Source organism: Cynocephalus volans, chromosome 8 (assembly GCF_027409185.1).
Source record: "Cynocephalus volans isolate mCynVol1 chromosome 8, mCynVol1.pri, whole genome shotgun sequence".
Classification (NCBI taxonomy): Eukaryota; Metazoa; Chordata; class Mammalia; order Dermoptera; family Cynocephalidae; genus Cynocephalus; species Cynocephalus volans.
Window position 1 is genome coordinate 56,788,008 of NC_084467.1, and position 15,878 is coordinate 56,803,885.

A 15,878-nucleotide genomic window follows, 5' to 3' on the forward strand; every position below is an offset into this window, starting at 1 on the left:
TTCGAACCAGTGGCATAGTTTAAAGTCATCAGAGAAAGAATGTTGATTCAGAAGACGTTAGAACTGGGGCTTCCTTCTTCAGAGGATGACTCACAGGATCCAAGTAGTGACAAAGTTATTCCCATCCAGGGTTACATCCAGACTTTTTACCTGGCACACGTCAAAGGAAAAACAATCCATTGTAGTGGGATGAACATAGTCTTTGGAATCATACGAAGCTGGGATTAAGTCCCAGCTCCACCATTTCATAATTCTATAACCTCTGATAAGGTATTTAATCTCAATGAGTCTTAGTTTCCTTCTTCGTAAATGGCAGACAGCAATACTTCCTTTGCAGGATTAAGAGAGGTAACACATCTGTTGCATTCACTGCAGAACCTACTATACAGTAAGTGCTCAAATAATAGAATCCATTATTATTGATCTCTCTGGGATTGTTATTGCTCTCTCTTTGCATGGAAATCAGGACAGCTTGTTTGGTTTTCAAGGGCCTATCACAATAACAGATATATAATCTCATTTTTCTCTAGGTTGGTTTTATTGACTACATTGTCCACCCACTGTGGGAGACCTGGGCAGATCTGGTGCAGCCCGATGCTCAGGACATTCTGGATACATTAGAAGATAACAGGAACTGGTATCAGAGCATGATACCCCAGAGTCCCTCCCCACCACTGGATGAACAGAACAGAGACTGCCAGGGTCTGATAGAAAAGTTCCAGTTTGAACTGACCCTTGAAGAGGAGGATTCTGAAGGACCTGAAAAGGAAGGAGAGGGCCACAACTATTTCAGCAGCACAAAGACCCTTTGTGTGATCGATCCAGAGAATAGGGATTCCCTGGAAGAGACTGACATAGACACTGTGACAGAAGACAAGTCCACGGTCGACACATAATCTCCCTCTCCATGTGGAGATGAACATTCCACCTTGACAAGCATGCCAGCTGTGTGGTAGGGCCAGCCCACCATGGAGGCCGACTTCTGCATGGGACAAAGGCCACCTGGCCTTTCCAGTTACTTGAGTTTGGAGCCAGAATGCAAGACCATGAAGCAAATAACAGCTCAGGAAATTCCACGGTTGACTTGCCTTGCTTGCAAGCTTGATAGAGAGCTGACGCTCTATGTGGTACTGGAGGCCAGTTCCGATCACAGCTAAGTGGCTTGAAAACGGAAGACACAAAACTGAGAGATTTTTCTGCACTAAGTTTCGGGATCCTGTCCCTGCTAGTGACTAAACTTACTAATAACTTCATTTATAAATCTGCTCATCTGTCCCTTTGTCTGCCAACCTGTGTGCCTTTTTTGTAAAACATTTTCACGTCTTTAAGATGCCTGTTGAATACCTAGAATTTAGTATCAACTTCTCTACAAATAAGCATTCAAAGTTGACATAAACTTTTTTGACTCTTTCTGGTTTAAAAAAAAAGGAAAGAAAATGGTCTTCCTTCTTTCTTGGGCAATATGTTTCCCTTTACTGCCCTTACTTTTGCAAACAGACAGAAAGGATACACTTCTAACCACATTCTGCTTCCTTCCTATTGTCCAATCCACCTCCACAATTGCCCTTATAACTAATCTGTTTGCCTGCTTAGAACAGTATTTTTTCTCCTCTAGAGTTTCACTTTTTTGCTGTTAACAGAATAAAGTTGAACACACTAGGGGGTAGGAAGAAGCAGTTGTGTTGTTCACCATAACAGTCTATGTAAAGCTCTGCTTACTAAGGCAGTGTGCCCTGCTGTGCCTAGACCCCCTATGCCCCTGGGAGTTGCACGGTCCCCTGTCCTCTTCTCTTCCTCCTCTCTTCACTCAATTACGCTATTTTCACTTTAATGCTGCCATCTTTCTCTTGCACTGCCTTCTGCGCTAACACCTCCGTTCCTGTTTATAACCTTGTATTTATTACTTAATGTATATAATGTAATGTTTTGTAAGTTATTAATTTATATATCTAACATTGCCTGTTAATGGTGGTGTTAAATTTGTGTAGAAAACTCTGCCTAAGAGTTGCAACTTTTTCTTGTAACATTTTGTATTGTGTATTATATAACCCAAACATCGCTTGAGAGAGACATATGGCCCCCTGGGCAGTGAGGACAGGGTTGGGCTTTAGTTCAGAGGGTCTGCCCTTTCCCTGTCTGAGTTGCTAATACTGCACAACCCCTTTATGAACCGGTTTTGGAAACAGGATTCTCACATTAGATACCAAATGGTTTATACTGAGCTTTTACTTTTGTATAGTTTGATAGGGGGTAGGGGGCAGTGGGAAGTAGTTTTTAACCCATGTTCTATCCAAATCTGTGTTCGCATGAGTTGGGTTATAACTGGGTTCTACTATAATTGTGGCTTTGGTTCGAAAAACAACACTACATTTGCTCACAGATGATTCTTCGGAATGTTCCCAAACTACTGACTTTGAAGAGCTAGCCTCCTGCCTGCCGTTAAGCAGGAATGTTGTGTTCCAAAAACTTAACAAAAGAAAACAATAAAGCAATGTGAATTTTTATAATAAAATGTGAACTGATGTAGTAAATTATGCAAATGTGAAGCTTCTTCTGATAACACTTGTTAGGCCTCTTACTGGTGTCAGTTTCAGTTTGTAAAATACGTTTCATGCTTTCAGTTCAGCATTGTAACTCAGTAGTTAAAAAAAATAGCACAGGTGTGCATGACCGATGGGTCTGTATGTCTATAAACACTGCACTGTTCCAGGTGGACATTTTATTGTTTTCAAAAGTTTCTCACAATGTATGTTATAATATTATTATATATTGTGCTCAAATGCATTATTAAGAGACTTTTATATGAGGTGAATAAACAAAAGCATGATTAGATTAGACTGTAGGCCCAGTTATTGTGTGGTTAGTTCTGACATATAAAAAGATCTTTTTTTCTCTTCTCTCCTACCATACCCCACAAAGAAAGCCAACCACTTTGCCGGGCCAACATCACAACTAAAGTTTCAGAATCTGTGTCCAAAAAGTCCCCTAGCTTGGAACTTTTTACTTTTTTCTTAGCAGCTGTTCACCTAACTCAACGGTGCGGGAAGGGGGTTGGTGAAGGAAAACAAACAAAACCACTTTTGTTCATCTCAAACCATTTCCATCTATCATTTAAGAATCTGAACAGTTCAATCTACTAGATAAATAAAGGGAATCCCCACTTGGCTGGTTCCACTAGAAAAGTGAATCACAGAATCATAGAACATTAGCGTAATGTGGTCAGATGGTCTCATTGATTTATTTGACACATGAAGAATCTGAGGTCCAAAGAGTCATCTTAAACCACAACCCACAGTGCACAGTGGACACTCATGGTCTTCTCAATGATCCATGAAGTCTCTTGTTGATCATACGGTTATGTTTTTCATTCTGGGAAGAACTGTTTAAATATCATAAGCAAAATATTTAAATGCTTTGTTGAAATCTTAAGGTCAGCATTTAAAAATAATTTATCCTCAGAAGTGTGTGTGTATGTGTGCACGTGTGTGTGTGAGCATGTGCGTGTTGTGGGAAGGCTGCATAAAAAAATCAGTGGTGGCCCATGGTAATTTAACCGCGGGGAAGTGGTCTGTAAATCAGTAAGAGGGTCTGCTCTAGAAGAACTCCACTCAAGCTGAAATGACTGTGTTTTTTTATAAAGACAAGAAAATATGAGCCAACATTGCAGGAGCAGCTTGCCTACTGGTTGCAAAGCTAATATTTCTAGCACTTTCCACCGTCCTGGCCTTCTGATTGCACCTCACCATCTCTGAACTTCTACAGACTGAGTGACAAAAGTGGATTGGTTACAATAGCCAAAGGTATGACTTCCATAATGCCTAGAAACTGTAAATATTTAGAACTATTTGCAGGCCTGTTTTCTACTGACAAGTGGTACTTAATCCTTGCTGCAAATGAGAATTACTAGAGGAGTGAATGTTTTTTATAATGCTCACGTTTGGCCCCCATCCTCTTCTTGAGATTTCTGATTGAATTGGTCCTGGGTGGAGCCCTGGGCATCAGATTTTTTAAGTTCTCCCCAGGTGATTGTAATGTGCAGGTGGCATACAGAAAAACTGCTCCAGAACAGGGAACCATGCTTGGCTTTCTGTTGCCCCAACTGTCCTCAGACATTCATTGTGAACCCACTGTAGCAAGCATGTCATACCCAATGTTGCTATTTTCTGCAGTAATTTTGGCTATATCTAGTTTTATCTTTCTCATTGACTTCTAACCTAACTTCTCGGTAAGATAGGACGACAAGTCTTGCTAGTTTTCTACATGGAAATCTCAAGAACAGCCAGGCCAGAACTCAGGAGTTCAAGCCAACTGTAAAATCTATAAGCGCAGAGACCATGTCTGGTGCTTTCCCCTCTGTTTCCACAATGCCTGGCATCATACCTGGCACAGCTTTGATGTTCCAGCATTTGTTGAATAAATCTGGATGTTGACAGTAAAACTTCAGGAAGATGAGAAGAATGTACATTCTAGACAATTTAACTCTCAATTTCTCTCATTCAATTGCAAGGACCTGTTTTCTGATCTGTCTTTCCATTCAACACTGAACTCCTCTTCAAGCTAGGACAAGGTTTTTTGTTTGGGCTTTTAAAAAATCTTTGTATTCCTTGCCAACAAGTGCTATGCTAGCTAGCCCTAAATGAAAGGGGTGCCCGGTGATATCTGTTTAGCTAACGACCCAAGAAACAAGGTAGAAACCCTTTTTATTGAAATTAGTTGTGAAACACATCCATCTACTTTATGTACCTGGGAAGGAGTAGAGTACACTGGGGAAAGCATGGTTTGACATACCTGTGTTCCAGGCCATTTCCTGTCCTTTTCTAGCTGTGGAAATTTGGGTAAATCATTTAAATTTTATAAATTTTCTGCTTATTAAAAGATGCTAACAATAGACAGCTACAGGTGGAATCAGGCATAGTGTTATATACAACGGATGCTCAATAAGTCTTTGTTGTATGTATGTAAGTATCCATGGGTGGAGGGATTAATGAATATTAAAATACTTTTGAAAAATCACCTTTTGTCTTTGAAAAGCAAGTGCAGTAACACATTTTGATTAATTTTGGGTTCTTAAAAACAAGTTCCAGTTCATCTAGGTTTTTCTACATACCCTTCAAGGTTCCAGGAGGATAAGAGCTCTCACTCCAACCCACCGACCATGGAAACGCTGGTAGACTCATTGAGTTGGAAGAAAATATGTAAATTGCATTATCTACTCTCTCCAATGACATGCCTGATTAAAAGCATCCAGTGATAGAGAACTCAACAATATCCTTTTGAAATAATGTAAATTGTTAGGTTTCTAGGATGAAATCAAATTGTACTCTTCTAGAGCACCCTCTCTGGTTTGTTTTTGTCCCTCTGTAGCCAAATAATGTAAATAACTCCTCTTCTAATTTCCTGTTCCAATTAAAAATAGGAGCTAGACTTTCAGAGTTTTTGACCATGTGACCTTGGGAAACATTATATGACCTCTATGTGCCTCAATTTCCTCATGTGTAAGATAGAGGTAATAATAACACATATGTCATAAGATTATTGAGAGTATTAAATGAATTAAAGTTATAAAATATTTAGAATAGTGTCGGGCCTGTAGTATGTATTAACAAATGCTAACTATAGACAGCTAGATGTAGCATGTCTCATACATTGTAGGTCCTTCAGTTTGCACATGACCTATGTTCACCATTCTTGTTAAATTAGACTGGGCTTGCTCAAATTGACAGTGCTTCTCTTAGGATGAGTGTCCCAGAACCAAGCACCATATTTCATTCATGGTGGGGCACATTGTGACTCTTGTCTTTATTTGTCCTGGGCACGGTTCTATAGCGTGAGACTGTATTCATTTGGGGGGATGTCAGTGACTCCCCTGGATGATTCATAAGGTGCTCACAGGCAAACAAAATCCTTCACACCTTTTTCACATGGACCACTGTCAAACCAAGTCTTCTCTAGTCTATACTTGTGCAACTGAGTTTCTGAACTTTAGTGCAGAATTTATTCTTTTCTGACACATTTTATCTGAAAAACCACTAGAGTATAAGAAAGAGGGTTTTCAGTTAGGGTATCAGATGGACCTATTTGTAAATCCCAGCTCCAGCTGGGAGGAGAAGATACTTAACTTATTTGATCTTCAGTTTCCTTTTCCATAAAATGAAGGAATGATAGCTATACCAAAGACAAAGTGAGATAACTTAGTGAGATAACATATGCTAACTCTGGCACATTTCAGGCACATCATAAAAGAAAGTTAATAATATTAATACCCTACTATGATCATTAAATGAGAAAATATGTGCATGGAAGAAAACCTTCATGCTGTCAGCTCTAGTTCATTATTTTGGCCTAAAAAATCATTTTGAATTCTGGCTCTGATAATTCATGAACTCTGCCCTCTCCTCCAGCATTAGTGATCTACATCTTTGATAATACTATAATGTATCTTATATTTTTATTTACATTGTTAGTAAAAACGTTACCCAAGACAGGACAAGAAATGGAGGTACATGAAGCCAGTGGTAGTCTTCCAGATCAGCTCTGATCCATCAGTCAATGCTCCATGTGCAATGCGCTGAGTCAGGTATAAATTCACCACTGTACACCAAGCTGGCCAAAAACATGTCAGAAAAAATGTGATCGAAGTTGTTTTTTTTTTAATTCACGTATGCCATATCTAAATTTCCATCCTTGGTACAATCTATTAACCCTGAACTAACTGAGTAAAGAGACTATGATAGCATGACTAGTGCTTTGAGAACTAATGCTAGTTAACTCATGCTAGTTAACTTCTCTCTCAAATGACCTACAAACTATATATTAGTAATCTATTCTAAAATTTTTTCTAAAATTGATATCATGCTTTACAGTCTATAGTTTGTGGACTCTTTCCTTCTGAAGAATGGGATATTTACCTATCACACGCCCCAGATGTCTGGTCTATTTTGGGTTCTCTCTCTGATTTCTCAAAAATCATCAGTTATGAGCCAAAAACACATTGCTGAGTCTTTTCAATATCCTGGGAAATTATGCACCTGGAGACATAAAATTACCTAATGAACAGCGATGCTCTTCTAACACCTCTTTGCTTTACTTGGCAAGTCTAGCAGAAGAGCATTGTACTTGTGTATTCTTAGGGAAGGGATTATCTCCTCCTAACTGAGGAAAATTGTCCTCTTCAACCAAATACACAGTTTCGGAAAGAATGCCCACGGAATGCTGAAGGAGGACACGGGGACCTACCTACTAATTCAATTGCTTCTTCAGCACCTACCATTGATTAACTCAGTAAACATGTATTGAGTCCTTAACATTTGTCAGGTACGGTTCTAAGGCATTGTTCCTGCTCCTTATGAACTGGGGGACATAGGAAAGCAGACGTGCAAACAAAAAACCCAATAACGTAAGAAGTGGCAAAGTAGAAGTACATGTAAGGAACACGAAAGTGGCTTCAGGGACCAAAGGTATGATCTATATGATAATTCACAGTCCAGGCTTCTTCTTTGACTCCCAAATTGTCATATTCAATTGTCTACTTCACATGCACTTGGATGTCCCAAAGACCTCCAAAACCAACACACCCAAAACTGCAATCACGCCTCCCTGCCGACTTGTACTTCCCTAGTGTTGTGTTTTGTTTTTTTTTAAATCAGAGAACGACTTCACCGCCTTTCCAGTCGCATAACCAGAAACTTGGGATTTGTCCTGAGTTGTTTCTTCCTCTTTCTTCTCTAATATAATCCATCACCAAGATCTGTAAGTGTAACATCTAAACATTTCTATGTTCATCCGTTTTTGCTCTATCCACACAGCCCCATCCTGATTCCAGACATCTCTCTTGGCTAGTAGTTAGTAGCCTGCTAACTGATCTCCCACATTCTTTCTGTCCTCTCAGGATTTCTTCCCACACTGTAATGAAGACAATCTTTCCAAAATGCAAGTCTCATCTTATCACTTCCCTGCTTAAAATTTTTGGTGGGATTCCCACTACATTTGAGGAAGAGCAAAGTTCTTAAAATGGCCCACCAGGCCCTGTGGGGTCTGGCCCGTGCCACCTCACCAGCATCATTTCTTACTCCTCCACCGTGTCAAGTCAAATCAGACTTCTTTCAGTTCCTCCTAGAAACTCTGCTCCCTCCCACTGCAGGGATTGGTACAAGTTGTTTTTGCAGTCATGAAATGCTTTCCTCCCTCTTTTCTTACAAACTGACCAAGGTGATTTCCTTTAATTACTCTCTTGTAACTGTATTTCCATTGTTTGGAGAATGTGTTTTAGTTCCTAATGACACATGCCCTTTTAAAAAATATTAGTATCTGTCTCCCCCACTCTTATTTAATAAGAGCAGGCATCTTTTCTGTTTGTTCTTGTCTGTATCCTCCATGTCGAGCAGAATACTTGGCTCATAATGAACATACTCAATAAATACTTTTGAAATCAATGAATGTACTAATGGACCTCAACCTACTGGTTTGTGTTCTCTACTCTTTTCACATGCTCTTCCTTCCTCCTGGAATACAAGCCTTCCTGCCCTTCCCCTCCTGATCCATTGGGTCTGCTGACTGCTTCCCACTCATCCTGGAGATTGATCCTTGGCTTTCTATGAGAAATGCTACCTGATTACCACCCCCCATCAAACAGTTAGGTGATTCCTACAGAGAGATGAAATTTTTAAAAAAGAAGAAAAATATCAATTTTATTTAGAAATATGGATATCACTTCTAAACTCAGAGAGAGCGTTTTCAGTAGAGTGATAGCCCCATAGCTAGTTTTCAGTGAATGAAGGGTGAAAGGGAGGTAAAAATGGAGGCAGTGAGAACAGATAAGAAGCTCAGCTATGAAGAGGAAGATTGAGGTAGAATGATGTATGGAGAAGGATGAGAGGTAGGGGACACTTCTCTTTTTAAAGTATAAGAGAGACTCAACCATGTTTTAATGAAAATATAAAGTATCCTGCTGAGAGAAGGCAACTGAAAGTAAAGGAGAGAGATGGGATTGCTGATAACGTCTGCCTGGGAAAGTAGAGTGGTGTGGTCCAAAGCCCTGGAAAAGGGATTAGTCTTAGAAGAAAGGTCACTTTCTCCAACATACCAGAAAAGGAGCAGCACAGGTGTAAGCAGATTTATGGGTTCACGAGAGGGTAGCTGAAGGAGCTCCTTTCTTCTGCTCTCTCATATATTTTCTTTTAATGAAAGAGAATTGGACTTTTCTCACCTGCCATTTTTTTTTTAACCAAGAGAAATACTTGGTTAAAGTCAAGTTAAGACACTTTCAGAGGATGCTAAAGGGACTTAATCATCCAATTGTTGAAAGGAAATGAGAGTGTTGAGAGTGAAGAAGTGATAACTCTACTCAGAGAAAGGAAATGGTAGCAATCTTCAAATATGTAAAGTATTCTTACATGAAAAGAATGTTAGTTTGTTCTTGATTACACCAAGAGTGGGACTCAGGCCAATGGAAGCTATGGAAGATATGTCTGGACTTAGAAGTAAGACAAACCAGATTTTCTGACTGTTGTTGCTCCAAAATGTAATAGTATGATTTTAGATGTTGATGAATCCTCAGGTGCTACGAATGGCTGTTCAAAGAGGTTTTCACTTCTTGGGACAGATGCGTAGGAGAAAATTGAAGCATGAGATGGGTGGCTGGATGTCGAAGTTTCTATTTCTTTGACTGCTTTTCTCCCCTTTATAGCATGAAGACCATTTTTTCTCTTCAGCTGGAAGTTCATTCTCCCGGAAAAGAGGACATAGGAAGTAAGAGTTTTCAGGCTAAAGTTTCTCTGCAAATTATGTTACCTCTACACTGTTGGACCAAGCTGTAAGACTCCCTGTCTCTGATTGTGTGTGTGTGTGTGTGTGTGTGTGTGTGTGTGTGTGTGTGTGTGTGTGTGTGTGTGTGTGTGTGTGTGTTGTTTGGCTTGCTTTTCACCAGAGCTTTGAATAACCTCATTTTCATCCTCAGCAATTTTTCACCTAGATTAGTTTTTTTTCCTAAGCATAAACTCATGTTCATCAAGTGGACTTCTTGACTCTTTTCAGTGGCCCAAATCTCTTGTATTCATTCTGGGAAAATTGTTCCTCCTACCATTTTTATACCCATTATTTTACAACCTGAGCTCTTCAGAGAGCATTCATGCACAGTCATGTCAGTTTTTCTCATTTCCTTCCTGAAATCCAGGAATACTTGTCATTTGCATAGCCCTTTATAGATTTTATAGTATTCATTCATAGGCATCACTGTATGTGGTTGTCAAAAAGACTCCATGAGATGCAAGTTATGTACCACCAACTCCAATAGCACAATTATCTCCACCAACTCCATTTTAAAGATAAGAAACTGAAGTCCTGAGACTACCAGGGACATGCCTCAAGGCTAAGTCTGGACTCTTTCCACATGTACAGCTGTTGCCCCAGGCTGTGGTGCTATTGCAGATTCAGAGTTGGCATGGTCACTGTCTCCAAAACTGCCTCCTGTTTCCTCAACAACAAGTGCTTCCTCTTTGGTTGTAATTACATGGAATTGCTGCTCCCTTAATTATTTCCTCAACTGTAAAGAATGTTTGTAGAATTGCTGAGTGAGGTTTCTGAGAAACTCCTTTACCAAATTCTCTTGAATAGTAATCGTTCTTAGGTAGTTTGAGCCATCTCCTCTGAGTCAAATTATCCTGCCCCTATTGAGCTCTCTGTGTCTAAATTGTCCCCCTTAGCGTCATATACATGCCAATCTTGACAGTGCATCTAACCATTTGGTCTATTGGTCAGCCCCTCAAAAACAATTTACTAAGTGTCTGACACTTTCCAAGCACTGTCTAGATTCTTAGACTAGAACAGTGAAAAATAAAAGAATTACATACATAGACTAGAGAGACATTAATCAGATAATTGCAAAATAAACTCAAGTCATGTAAGTTGTTGTCTTTTTTGCTCTTTGTTAGTTCTTTTATTTTTCTTCTTGATAAGTCTTTTTATGTTAATATGACAGACCTTCCCTAGCAAATTATGTCTATAACATACTATGACTTTTCCATAATGTACCTTGCTGTCTTAGAAAACCACCTTACCCCATTGCATGCCGTTCAGAGAGGCACCCAGCTGGAGAAGTGGAAGATCTGCAGAGACCACACGCCCTGTGATGCCAGCTACAACCCAGCAGGTAGGCCTCGCTGCCGCCACCTGACTCCATCCCCAGCCTGCCTGAGGGCATGCTGACCAGAGAGGCACCTCCCTGGAAAGGCCCAAGACCCAAGGCGACCATGCACCCAAGGCACTAGTGGGCAACTGAGCAGACACTGAGGCAAACATGCCAAATTGGCAGCCCCAGCAGCATCCTAGCCAGACAATAGTGTCAAACCAGTGGACCATGAAATCCCGTGCCACAATGACTAAACATCAAAGGAAAGATACCACAAATACGAAAAATCAAGAAAGTACACAACCAAAGGGTAATAACTCTCAAGCTTAGATCCTATAGAACAAGAAGCCCTTGAAATGTCTGAAAAGGAATTTCGAGTGATAATTCTAAGGAAACTAAATGAGATACAAGAAAACTCAGCTAGACAACATGATGAAATAAGGAAAAGTATACAGGACCTAAAAGAAGAAATGTACAAGGAAATCAATGCCCTGGAAAAGAATGTAGCAGAGCCTGCTGAGCTGAAGAATTCATTCAATGAAATAAAAAACACAACGGAGAGTTTAACCAGCAGGCTTGCAGATGCAGAAGAGAGAACTTCTGACATTGAAGATAGGCTGTTTGAAATAACACAGGCAGACAAAAAAAAAAAAGAAAAGAAAAAAGAATTAAAAACATTGAAGAAAATCTAAGAGAGATATCAGACAACATTAAGCACTCAAATATCCAAGTCATGGGTATTCCAGAAGGGGAGGAAAAAGGAGATTGCATTGAAAACATATTCAACAAAATAGTAGCAGAAAACTTCCCAGGTATAGGAAAAGACACAGATCTTCAGATTCAGGAAGCTCAAAGTTCCCCAAACATATTCAATCCAAAAAGGTCTTCTCCAAGACATGTTAGAGTCAAATTGGCAAAACACAAAGACAAAGAGAGAATCTTAAAAGCTGCAAGAGAGAACTGTCAAATCACCTGTAAGGGGGCCCCAATCAGACTAACATAAGACTTTTAATCACAAACCCTAAAAGCCAAAAAGGAAAGAGATGATATATCAAAATACTAAAAGACAGAGATTTACAGCCAAGAATACTCTACCCCACAAGGCTATCCTTCCGAAATATAGGGAAAATAGTATATTTCTCAGACAAACAAAAACTGTAGGAGTTCACTACCACACGACCAACCTTACAAGAAATTCTGAAGGGAGTACTGGGTTTGGTACCTGAAGAATAACCACCACTGCCACAAAAGCTCAAGAAAAATCAAAATCCACTTGTAAAATAAAAATGGCAACAATGAAGAGAAAAAAAAGAAAAAAAGTTTATCTACAACCCAAGGAAACAACAAATACAGAAAACAAACAGTAAATCAGAAAGAAAGGAACAAAAGACACTTAAGACATCCAAAAAAAAAAAAAAAATCAGTAAAGTGCTAGGAGTAAATCAACACTTTTCAATAACAACTCTTAATGTAAAAGGATTGAATTCCCCAATCAAAAGACACAGACTGGCTGACTGGATTAAAAAGGAGGAGCCAATTATATGCTGCCTTCAAGAGACCCACCTCACCTATAAAGACTCACACAGACTAAGAGTGAAAGGATGGAAAAAGATTTACCATGCAAACAGAAATGAAAAGTGAGCTGGAGTAGCTATTCTTATATCTGATAAAATAGACTTTAAACTAAAAACCATAAAAAGAGATAATGAGGGCCACTACATAATGATAAAAGGATTGATCCATCAAGAAGACATAACAATCATAAATATATATTCACCCAATGTTGGAGCAGCCAGATTTATAAAGCAAACTCTATTAGACCTAAAGAAGGAAATAGACACTCATACCATAATAGCAGGGGATCTGAACACCCCACTATCAATATTGGACAGATCATCTAGGCAAAGAATCAGCAGAGAAACACAAGATCTAAACAGCACTCTAGGCCAATTGGACTTGGCAGATATCTACAGAACATTCCATCCAACAACCTCAGAATATTCATCCTTCTCATCAGCACATGGAACATTCTCCAGGATAGATCACATGTTAGGTCACAAATCAAGTCTCAACAAACTCAAAAAAATTGGAATTATCCCATGTATTTTTTCAGACCACAATGGATTAAAATTAGAAATCAATAACAAATGAAATTCTGGAAACTATACAAACACATGGAATTTAAACAGCATTCTACTTAATGACATATGGGTCCAAGAAGCAATCAAACAGGAAATCAAACAATTTTTTGAAACTAATGAAAATAATGATACATCATACCAAAACTTGTGGGTTACTGCAAAAGCAGTACTAAGGGGGAAATTTATTGCATTAAATGCTCACTTCAGAAGAATGGAAAGATGGAAAGTGACCAACGTGATACTTCACCTTAAAGAACTAAAAAAACAAGAAAAATTCAAACTCAAATTTAGCAGATGGAAAGAAATCATTAAGATCAGAGCAAAACTTAATGAAATTGAAAGCCAAAAAACAATACGAAAGATCAATAAATTAAAAAGTTGGTTTTATGAAAAGATAAATAAAATTGAGAAACCATTAGCACAGCTAACTAAAAAAGAAGAGAGAAGATCCAAATAACAAAAATTAGAAATGAAAAAGGTGATATTACAACTGATGCATCTGAAATACAAGGAATCATTAGAGATTACTATAAACAACTATATGCCAACAAATTTGAAAATCTGGAGGAAATGGATAAATTTCTGGACACACACAAGCTACCAAAACTGAGCCAAGAAGATGTAGAAAATCTGAACATACCAATAACAATAAAGGAGATTGAAGCTGTTATCAGAAGGCTCCCAACAAAGAAAAGCCCAGGAACAGATGGATTCACAGCAGAATTTTACCAAAAATTCAAAGAAGAATTGACATCAATTCTCTACAAACTATTCCAAAAGATCGAAACAGAGGCAATCCTCCCAAATTCATTCTATAAAGCAAACATCACCCTGATACCAAAACCAGGTAGAGATACACCTAAAAAAGAAAACTACAGGCCAATATCCTTGATGAATATAGATGCAAAAATCCTCAATAAAATACTAGCTAACAGAATACAGCAACACATACACAAAATTATACACCATGATCAAGTGGGATTCATCCCAGGGATGCAAGGTGGGTTCAAAATATGCAAATCAATAAATGTGATACAACATATCAATAAAATCAAACACAAAGATCATATGATCATCTCTATAGATGCTGAAAAAGCATTTGATAAAATTCAACATTCATTCATGACAAAGACTCTCTATAAAGTTAGGTATAGATGGAAAGTATCTCAACATAGTTGAAGCCATGTATGATAAATCCACTGCCACTATCATCTAGAATGGGGAAAAGCTGAAAGCTTTTCCTTTAAGAACAGGAACTAGACAAGGATGCCCACTCTCAGCACTCCAATTCAACATAGTGTTGGATGTATTAGCTAGAGCAATCAGAGAAGAGAGGAAATAAAGGGCATCCAGATTGGAAAAGATGAAGTCAAACTGTCCCTTTCTGCAGATGACATGATCCTATATATTGAACAGCCTAAAGCCTCTACAAAAGAACTCTTGGAGTTGACAAATGATTTCAACAAAGTAGCAGGATATAAAATCAACACACAAAAATCAGTAGCATTTCTATTCTCCAATAGTGAACATGCAGAAAGAGAAATCAAGAAAGCTTGCCCATGTACAATAGCCACCAAAAAAATAAAATACTTAGGAATTGAGTTAACCAAAGATGTGAATAATCTCTATAATGAGAACTACAAACCACTGCTGAGAGAAATTAAAGAGGACACAAGAAGATGGAAAGATATCCCATGCTCTCAGATTGGAAAAACCAACATTGTGAAAATGTCCATACTACCCAAAGTGATAAACAAACTCAATGCAAACCCATCAAAATTTGAATGACATTTTTCTCAGAAATGGAAAAAACTATCCAGATATTTGTATGGAATAACAAAAGACCATGCATAGCCAAAGCAATTATGAGCAAAATAAATAAAGCTGAAGGCATAGCACTACCTGACTTTAAACTATACTACAAAGCTATAATAACCAAAACAGCATGGTACTGGCATAAAAACAGACACACTGATCAATGGATTAGAATAGAAAATCCAGAAAGCAACCCACACACCTACAACCATCTGGTCTTTGACAAAGGCACCAAGCCTATACACTGGGGAAGAGACTGCCTCTTCAGCAAATGGTGTTTGGATAACTGGATATTGACATGCAGGAGAATGAAACTAGACCCATACCTCTCACCATATACTAAAATCAACTCAAAATGGATTAAAGAATTAAATATACACCCCAAAACAATAAAACTTCTTAAAGAAAACATAGGAGAAACACTTCAGGAAGTAGGACTGGACACAGACTTCATGAATATGACCCCAAAAGCATGGGCAACCAAAGGAAAAATAAACAAATTGGATTATATCAAACTAAAATCCTTCTGCACAGCAAAAGAAACAATTAACAGAGTTAAAAGACAACCAACAGAGTGGGAGAAAATATTTGCAAAATATACATCTGACAAAGGATTAATATCCAGAATATATAAGGAACTCAAACAACTTTACAAGAAGAAAACAAGCAACCCAATTAAAAAATGGGCAAAAGAGCTAAGTAGGCATTTCTCTAAGGAAGATATACAAATGGCCAACAGACATATGAAAAAATGCTCAACATCACTCAGCATCTGGGAAATGCAAATCAAAACCACA

At 38.5% G+C, this 15,878-nt stretch overlaps 1 protein-coding gene across 4 annotated transcripts in view; it reads left to right on the top strand.

Moving 5' to 3' along the window:
• The window catches only part of PDE4B (phosphodiesterase 4B), a 432,241-nt gene extending 429,729 nt beyond the window's left edge, over positions 1-2,512 (top strand). For all 4 annotated transcript variants that reach the window (XM_063107070.1, XM_063107071.1, XM_063107072.1 and 1 more), the window contains one exon: positions 531-2,512. In XM_063107070.1, the coding sequence (XP_062963140.1) occupies positions 531-896 (366 nt within the window). In that variant the 3' untranslated portion in view covers positions 897-2,512. The remainder of the gene's footprint in view (positions 1-530) is intronic.
• The last annotated feature ends 13,366 nt before the right edge of the window (positions 2,513-15,878 follow it).